The sequence below is a fragment of the Bos grunniens genome, chromosome 14, assembly GCF_055505025.1.
Source record: "Bos grunniens cultivar Pamir isolate PY7600 chromosome 14, Bosgru_T2T1.0, whole genome shotgun sequence".
NCBI lineage: Eukaryota > Metazoa > Chordata > Mammalia > Artiodactyla > Bovidae > Bos > Bos grunniens.
The window spans coordinates 51,978,585-51,988,425 of record NC_141178.1 but is presented as its reverse complement, the minus strand read 5'-3'; the positions used below and the strand labels follow the sequence as shown (position 1 = coordinate 51,988,425).

At 40.2% G+C, this 9,841-nt stretch overlaps 1 protein-coding gene across 1 annotated transcript in view; it reads left to right on the top strand.

Annotated features, from left to right (window-relative positions):
* Positions 1-208: 208 nt before the first annotated feature.
* The window catches only part of DNAJC5B (DnaJ heat shock protein family (Hsp40) member C5 beta), a 60,084-nt gene continuing 50,451 nt past the window's right edge, over positions 209-9,841 (top strand). Inside the window, exons 1-2 of the mRNA XM_086336785.1 lie at positions 209-334; positions 5,392-5,519. Of these exons, the coding sequence (XP_086192911.1) occupies positions 5,401-5,519 (119 nt within the window). The 5' untranslated portion in view covers positions 209-334; positions 5,392-5,400. The remainder of the gene's footprint in view (positions 335-5,391; positions 5,520-9,841) is intronic.

The following is a 9,841-nucleotide window of genomic DNA, read 5'->3' as shown; positions in this document are numbered from 1 at the left end:
GCATGTCAGGGGATAGCCCATTTTCTTGATTGAAAGTTCTGGTGGAAACCTGGAGGAAGTTTCATACCAGCATTTGGTTGAGCCCAGCACCAGCTGACCAATGATCCGATTAGATACACAGATACAGCATGTATTTTGGTATCACTGGATATGCCTTGTAATGGCAACCTTCAAGTTCATGCATGTTTTATTCTCTCTCTGTTGTGTTTTCCAGAGGGATAATCTATTGGCTGATAGAGTAGCAAATCAAAAGTAACTCGACGCCATTGATTCGCTTAAGCTCGTGTGGAAACAATGGAAAGAGGCAGCCATTTACTCTGAAAGAGTGGAACAGGTATGAAATAGTTCCTTTTGTTGCTGCCTTTCTTTATCTCTTTGCACACCTATTTCCAGAGCAGTTGAAAACAGCAAGTTGTTCCTGTTTGAAAACACAGGATCGGAGTTATACGAACAGGTACTGGGGATTATTTGTGACATTCCAAGTTGTCTTGACTTCAGGATGCTGTTTATATAAGTACCAGTACAGTCAAGAGGTAATTATTTTTCAATAACAAATTGTAATCACACTAGGGAGAGTTAATACTTTAAAATATAGGCTTAGCATTTTGGATGTGTGTTTAGCTTTAAGATACAATGCTCTCTGAATAAGATCTTGCTCCAGTAAATAGATTTCTATAGAGAGTTTACAGATGTAGTAAAAAATGGGAAAACGTGTTGGTTTCTCCAATCACAGCCATCAAAAGTGTTTTTACTGTTTAATGATCTAATCTCCTCTGCTCATATTTTACTTTCTCAGCAGTGAAGGGGCCCTGCCAAGAAAGGAAGAGTCTGATTTCTTTTTTTCCATTTTCAGAATTCACATAATAGATAGAGGTGAAACTTCTTTTATTCTGAAGGAAACATTTCATGTCAACATGAAAATTTTAGCACAGCATTTGTAGGACTCCTCGAGTTAGTACCTTTAAAATATGTGCTTATTTTGAATTGGATGTTTGTCACTACTGGAGCACTGAGCCTTCTTTCAATTGTATCTTTATCAAGAGACAGGTGAATGTGGTTTGGTAGTGACTGTTCAGTGGTCAGTGCTTTAAGAAATTATGATATTCATGGATTGTAATGCAGCTAGGTGACTCAGATGGTAAAGAATCTGGCTGCAATGCAGGAGACCCAGGTTCAACCCCCTGGGTGGGAAGATACCCTGGAGAAGGGAATGGCAACCCACTCCAGTATTCTTGCCTGGAGAATTCCATGGACAGAAGAGCCTGGTGGCCTATAGTCCCTGGGGTTGCGAAGAGTCAGACACGACTGAGTGACTAACACAAATGCAGCTAGAAAGTAATTTAAGTTCAGAAGACTAAGCATCATGTACCTATCATGATCAAAATTCAATTACTTAATAACTTTGCATAACAATTTTTTCTTCATTGGATAGTATAGATGAGAGACTATGAATAAAGACTTGAATTTTGCATAGGAATATGAGCATTCAAAAGACTAAGAGAAAGAACTCATAAAAATTATATTTTATATAAGGCATTAAACAAGGGTATAGCTCTATTATTTAAGTTTAAGGAGAGTTTTTAGCAGATATTTGGACTATTGTCCTGTAGTTAGTAGGTTCTTAGCATAATGTCTTTATTTTCACAAATTGAAACAAGGGTTTCAATGTATGGCTCTATTGAATTTGACACTAAATGTTATCTACATTAATAATATATGAAGAGTCTGGTTTCTAGCTCACCAAGGGCACAGAAAAATAACAGGTTGTTGCTTGACACACAAAAAAGCAAACTTGCAGTCTTTGTGTTCCTTTATATTTCCGTTTGTAGAATAAACCAACTACTAACAACTCTGACCAAACTATTGACCGACTATTTTTTCTTAGATGTTGTCTAAAAGGAAATATTGAGGTACATGACACTAAGCAATGTTGGTTGACCAGTATCTAGCGAAAATATACTCAAAAGAAAACAATGTATATAAATTTGTGTATACGGAGGAATTTCGCTGGCTCAATCCAAGGAAGAATTAATTGACAAACTGTGGGAGACAAGGAGTTGCAAGTGTACCCGAACCCCATCTAGGTTCTATCTCCGTCTCTTGCCACTGCTCGTCCTCTGCAGGTCTGTTTCAATCTCTCTCCTTTCAGGCCAGCCAACAATACCAAAAATTTACATTTGACAGGTTTTTACCATGAGAGATTGTTCTACATCCAAAAAAATAAAGAAACCTAGGGAAGGACTCTGACTTGGTTTGGGTAAGGTACCTACTCCTGGTCTAGTCGACTACAATGATCTCTGGTCAGAAGGCCCCAGCAGGCCTTTGTTAAGTTGGCCTGTCCTGTGCTGTGCTTAGTCGCTCAGTCATGTCCGACTCTGTGACCCTATGGACTGTAGCCCACCAGACTGCTCTGTCCATGGGGATTCTCCAGGCAAGAATACTGGAGTGGGTTGCTATTTCCTCCTCCCAGGGGATCTTCCTGACACAGAGATCAAACTTGCATCTCTTGTATTAGATGACCATCTAAGGTCATCCAAGTTGGCTTAGATCACCTATAACTCCATATTCTATGGTCTTAGGATTTGAATCATAGTCTTAGTGACTTAGGGATCTTGCTACCCAGTGAGACCTTACAATCTCAGAGACAAGTATAATTACTGTGGTTTATTCCTTGCCCACCAAGTCACACAGAAATCTGTACTTTCCAAATCCCATTCATTCATGGCAAGTAGTCTGCCAGTTGTCTTCATTTCTGGGAGCCCTTAGGTGAAGTGTAGGGCAGAGTTTCAGTGTCCTGAGTTTATATGTGAGGTGGCAGCAGGAAAGAGGGGACAGGAAAGGAAGTAGGGAAGGTGTCAGGCAATTTTTCCTTCAATTGTGAATACTCAGCTGGGCTGTGGTTCCAAGAGAGGGCTGAACTGCAGACCTGGAACACAGGGATGAATGACCCAGCCCCCAGTCCTGAATTATTTATCTGCTAGGGAAATTGTGATGGAAGGTGAGAAAGGTAAGGTGGAGCAGTAACTAGAATATGTGCTATGATTTACTGCGTGGCTGCCAGTCAGTTTGAATATCTGCTAGATTTTGTTTGTGTGGGTGTGCTCAGTCATGTCTGATTCTTTGAGAACCCTTGGACTGTAGCCTGCCAGGCTCCTCTGTCCACAGAATTCTCTAGACAAGAATACTGCAGTGGGTTGTCATTTCCTCCTCCAGGGAATCTTCCTGACCCGGGGATCAAACCTGCCTCTCCTGCAGTGGTGGGTGGATTCTTTACCACCGGTGCCACCTGGGAAGCCCAGACTTTGTTTAGTGGCAGGCAGAATTAGAATTCCTCCTCTTGTCCTGGTGTGTACCAGACACTAGGGACCAGGGCCTCTCTGGCCTCTGGAAGCGCGACTTGCATGGCCAGCTAACCGAAAGGAGACAACATAGTCACGCCGCCAGACGAGACTTTGTCCTCGGGGTGTTGTCCCTGTTAAGTCAGTTCGTGCCGCAGTGCCTTGGGGTCTACAGGATTTTTGACTGAGGTCTGACTTTCTTCAGCACCAGCTTCCTTTTCTCCTCTCAAGGAGCTAGATGCTCACAAAAACATTTCAAAGTTCTTCACTCTGTTCTTAATTGAATTACTTAGGACCACAAGTGCTCGCTGTGCCATACTGGAATCTCAAGGGCCTCTAAGACCACTGGAACCCACCAGGCACATCCAGAAGGCTCTGGTCTTATCTGTGTTGGTTCAGTCTAGTCTGGTGGGAGCAGAGCTTGAAGGTTGGCTTCAACCAAGCCCACCCGTCCCTGGGATATGCCGTTTGGGTCTGCAGCTTCACTCTTGTCACAGGGGCTCCTTGTGTGGAACATGAGAGTCTCCCCAGCCCTGACACCATCTCCTGAGCCCTGGCACGTTCATTCATCCACATTTATTCACTCTTACAGCACTTGATGCGCAAAGCCCGAAGCTGGAAGACAGATGATAATTTTCAAGGAACTTCTGGTCAGAGGAGCTTGCAATCTAAGTAGTTTTGTTTTTTATCTTGTTTTGTTTTTGTGATGAAATATAACAAAGTTTACTATTTTGTTTTAAAGTGCACAATTCAATGACACGAAGTAAAATCTCTGTGATATTTAACCATCACCATCGCCTGTTCTAGGTACTCATATAAGAGGAATCATATACAATGTTTGTCCTTTTGTGACTGGCTTATTTCATTTAATGTTTTCAAGGTTCATTTTATTATAGCATATGTCAGAATTTTATTTCTTTTTATAATTGAATAATATTGCTTTGTATATATATACCACATTTTCATTTATCTGACTTTTATGAATAATGTTGCTATGAACATTAGTATCTTTTAAATATATTAACTCATTTAATTCTTATGACAGCTCTATGAATTTAAGTACTTTTTTGGTCTCCAATTTATAGATAGGGATAGTCATGTAGCTGGTCATGGCAAGGCCTATATTCAGACCTATAGGCAGAATGCCATGCACACTCTGAATTATACACTGTGCCTCCGCTAATAGAAATAGTTCTTTAAAGTCAATATGTCCTCAGTACATTATCTGCATTATTTCTAAATCCTTAAGATACTCTTATGATGTGGGCTTTATTATCCTTGTATTCCGAGTGAAGACATTAGGCTTGGCAAGACTACATGATGGATGCAGGAATGCCCCAGTGTGTTTGCTTCTCCGTGCTTCCCCCCACAGCCAGAAAACAGCAAAAGGCAGCTCATGGGACATGGGGCAACACAACCCTTTCTGTACAGACCACAGCGAGAGGAGCTATCTTGGATATAGAGCTCATGAGCACTGTGGGGGGACTCAGTACCCCATAGCTGCAGAGATGGTCTAACCAGGCTCTCAGATGAGACTAGGAACGTTGTGTTCTATTTTGTTTTTGATACTTACAAAATGTTGGGTTTTAGTTTTTTGTTTGTCTATAAGAACTCATACTCTAACCATGGCTATGCCAATAGAGTCAAAGTAAAATAGATGATTATTTCCGTTGTTGGCTACATTTGGAAAAGATATTTTAAAAAGGACAAATGCTAACCAAAAAAATCCTGACAGAAAAAAATCTACATATGCCTGACCTGAGAGGATCGGTTTTTAACAACTATAAGTTAGCTGGCTATTTAGATAACATCTTGCTTCTATTTAGCCATGTGGACAAAGCCATATTCCATTTGCATGACTGCGTGTAGCTCTTAGGACCCTGACCTGGAGCTCTAGTGTTGGCTTTCCTAATCCTTTTCTCCCCTCCTTTTGCAGCTGACACAAAGATGTACTTCAGGTCAACATTTTACAAACACTCAGAAACAAACTATCTTCCCTTCAGAGATCTGGCATGCATAACCTTCACAGCCATCTCCCTCTTTGGTTTTGCAGTTTGAGAAAATGGCATGTAACATACCTAACCAACGACAGCGGACAATGTCAACATCTGGAAAAGCTCTGTATGAAATTCTTGGTCTGCATAAGGGAGCATCAAATGAAGAAATTAAGAAGACCTACAGGTACAGAGGAAGTTCAATGATGGCATTCCTTGTACTACTAGTGATAGCTATGTTGTAATTGGTGAGGCTCAGAGACATAAGCTTCCTGCTGAGGCCTGCTAATCAGAGCTTTGGAACTCTTGTTCCATTCCCTATTCTACAGCTGAGCAGCTGGGAACAGAAAGCATGACGCTGGTTTTATGAAAGAATACCTTTCCAGCATACCTTTTATGCTGGAAAGGTAGTCTTGGGTTCTAGGCCTATGTTGTTAGAGAGACAGACAGACAGACAGACACTGCAAATGACCAGGAATTGTGGTTAACTGACATGATAGCACCACCAAATATGGCAGAGGGTTTTAAAAAATAAAGGGGGGTTTCTTGCAATTGCTGTATTGTGCTATGCTTTTCAAGTCTTCCATTTTGATCTTTCATATCTGATCTAGTTCCAACTTAGCTCTTTTTGGGAAAAACTGAAATAACTTTTTCTTAAAAGCGTCAAGGAATTTTAAAAAGGATTAAGTATAATTATTTTGCAAAATTTGGAAATTACTAAAAATGAAGATAATAACATTTATCCATAATTTTACCTCTACTGACAATCACTGAAATTTTTCTTCCAGTCTTTAAAAAAATATCTAGATAATACAACCCCTACATTGTCCCCATCTCAGCCTCTGATAACCACCAGTTTGTTCTCTATATCTGTGAGTCTGCTTCTTTTGTGTTATAGTCACTAGTTTACTGTATTTTTGCATTCTTCAATTTTTTTCCAGATCCGTGCCTTTTATATTTTAGGAAAACATAATTTTTTTCTCTGTTTTATTTAATTTTTTATTTTTATACAGTTTTTAAAGGTTACTTTCCATTTACACTTACTAATATTGGTGCTATTCCCTGTGTTGTACAACACATCCTTGAGCCTAACTTACATTCAGTGGTTTGCACCTCCCACTCTCCCACCCCTATACCGGGCGCAAGTATCTTTTTGAATCAGAGATTTTGCTTTTTTTCAGATATATACCTAGGAGTGAAATTACAGGGTCATATGGCGGTTCTATTTTTAGTTTTCTAAGAAATCTCCATACTGTTTTTCACAGTGGCTATACCAATTGATATTCCCACCAACTAATTAGCTTTCTTTTTAAAGAGGATCTATCGTGAATACAGGTGCCATTTAATATTGTGATTTTTAATGCCTGTAACCTAGGCTATTCTGTAACTTAATTAATTTAAGGTAAGCCATTAAAAAAACATTTTAACTTACTTGTTTGGCTGCAATGGGTCTTAGTTGTGGCATGTGGGATCTAGTTCCCTGACCAGGGATCGAACCTGGGCTCCCTGCACTGGGAGTGCAGACAGCCACTGGACCACTGGAGAAGTCCCACGAGCTATTTTTCAACATGTAAATTCTTTTACTTTACCCTATAGTTAATATCCTTGTACATAAATGGTAATGCATATTTCCAATTATTTCCTAACTTACTGAAAAATAAAACTGTGCCTTTAGAAGAAAAATGAATCAAAAGACAAATGAAAGTTTCAGATTTTAATCAGTTACTTCTTGATTTGGTCTTGAATTAGGAAAACTTTTTTTTTTTTTTGCTGTATGGAAGTTTAAAATCTTTAAGTAGGCAAATTTGTTAGTCATTTCCTTTATGGCTTTTGCTTAATCTGTTGTGATTAAAAAGCCTCTCTTGATTGTAATATTATAAAAATATTTAACCATTATCTTCTTATAGTACATTTATAATTTTGCTTTTATATTCAATCTTTGATCCATTTGGAGTTTATTTTGACATGAGAAATGAAGGTAGGATTCCAAATTATTTTTTTCCTAAATCACTAGCCCACCAAAATTTATTGACTTCTCCATTTTTATCTACTGATGGAAAATTCTTTGACTTTGGATTAGAACCTTCACCATGTGGTAAGCTCTGGGCCCTGAAATGCCTTCAAGAAGCACATGTTGAAAAATAAATGACAGCTGTGAAAACTGCCATTTGGACCCAAATAGTTCTGTGAAATGGTATATTTCGATCAAAGTCAATATCAAACTTCTAGTTTACTTAACTTAATGTGCTAGAAAAGTCTTTGCTGTTTCATTGCACCCTAGTGTTACCCTGGAGTGTGGCTAGAAGCTGTTCGGCTTCCTGTGCGTAGATGTCCTTGGTGAAAGGTCATTAAACTTGACCTTTAAGGCTCTGGGCTGAGACATTGTGCTGGGGGTGAGACTAGGAATCAAAGCAAATGCACAATAAGCATAATACCTACAAAGATGCTTCCTAAAATGAGAAAAAAAGTGATGTCTAACTGTAAGTTCTAGAGCCCACTTTACAAATGTGACTTTTAATTGCCTTTATTTTGTAAACTGAAATTTCAGGTCATATCCTAATTAAGGCACTAATTATGCTGAGTAGTTTGCAAGTTTAATCATTACAACCTAAAGTCTCTTCATGTAATCAGTGTCTTCCTATTAATTTTGTTTTAATGTCATACAAATATTATTTTTTCAGCTGATTAGGATACTAGTATGCTGCCAAAAGTCTCTCCTTCTAACTAAATTACACATTTGTATTCTGCTAGTTATTCAAAATGTATGAGCAGGCTGAAAAATCCACTGAGAATATTATTCTTATATTCAGGGATCTGGATCAAAGCAGTGACAATACAGTGAAATTAAAAGGCACTGAAGTTTAATAAAATTACCAACTGTTGAATCTATACGCCGCTTGACCGCTGTTGTAATCCTTGGTTGTGCTCTTGAATAAGGTTGAGCTAGAAATTTTATTTTGTTTTTGAATACATAATATATTCACCTGATTAACATGAGATCACATAAAATGAAAGTGTTAGTTGCTCAGTCGTGTCAGACTCTTTGTGACTCCATGAACTGTAGCCCATCAGGCTCCTCTGTCCGTAGAATTCTCTAGGCAAGAATACAGGAGTGGGTTTCCATGCCCTTCTCCAGAGGATCTCCCTGACCCAGGGATCAAACCTAGGTCCCCTACATTGCAGGCAGATGCTTTACTGTCTGAGCCATCAGGGAAGAACACATAAACAGGTATGCAAGAAAAAAGTCTCCTTCCTACCTCATAGCCCCCAGGTTCCCTCCCCAGGAAAACAATTCCTTGTGTACCCTTCTACAGAGAGATCTTATGCCTATATAAGCATATATAGAGACCTTCTGGTCTAGGCAAGATGGTTATAGGCCTGTCTCTCCCAGTTCCTCACGCGAAACATGACAAAAAGCTTTGGAAATAACTCAGACAAAAAAAGAGAACCTTCGAAAGGTAGAAGGAAGAAGAAAAGGCAAATTAGTTAGGGACCACAGGAGCAAAGGAACAACACTGTGACAAGGCCTCTGACGACTCCACATCTAAGGGAAGGTAAGCCAGGCCTGGCCTTTCCCGACACCTACTGTAGCAATGCAAGGCAGCCAGGTGGTCCTACACATCCTCCAGACTGAACGGGAGCCCTGCCAGCAGCTCGAGGCAATCCCCACAGAAACGGCCAGGGGACCCAGTGAATGTCTCCCTAACAACAGCCAGACAGAGGGCTTTCCCCAGCCTGAGACTCCCCTCTCTCACCAGAGACCCCACTTTACAGGGGAAATTAACAACGAGGGATTCTGCCACAACAAACACCCAGCCCAGGAAGTGTTTTTGTCCCTGCCCCGGGAGATTCTCTTTCCCCACCTAGAGGCACCAAGGCACCCAGACTGGGGAGGCTCCTTTCACTTCTTCATCTAGAACCAACGAGCACCAGTAGGGTCCCCAGAGGCAGGAGACAGACCAAGCTGACCAAAACAACACCATTAGGGTCTGAAAATTAGATTGTCATTGGAACCACTGACCACAAAAGTAGGCTAGGACCTGCAAGCTAAACTCTAACAAAGTGACTGACTGTTCAAGTAAAACATTTAAATAGGACCCAGAGGGGCTTCCCTGGTGGTCCCATGGTTAAGAATCTGCCTTGCAGTGCAGGGGACTCTGGTTTGATCCCTGGGGTGGGAAGATCCCACATGCCACAGGGCACGACCATGAGCCACAGCTGCTGAGTCAGTGCATGGCAACTACAGCAGAGCTGGTGCTCCACAAGAGAAGCCACAGCACTGAGAAGCCCGCACACGGCAACTAGAAAAAAAGCCCGGACAGCAACAAAGACCCAGCATAGGCAAAAATAATAAATAAATAAATGTTTTTTAAACTATAGTGTTTTACTTAAAAAAAAATAGAAACCAGAGTCTCATAACATAATAGCCAAAGTGTCTAGATTAAAATCACTCATTGTACACAAGGAAAGAAGGAAATCCCAACTTGCATGAGAAAAGATAACCACCTT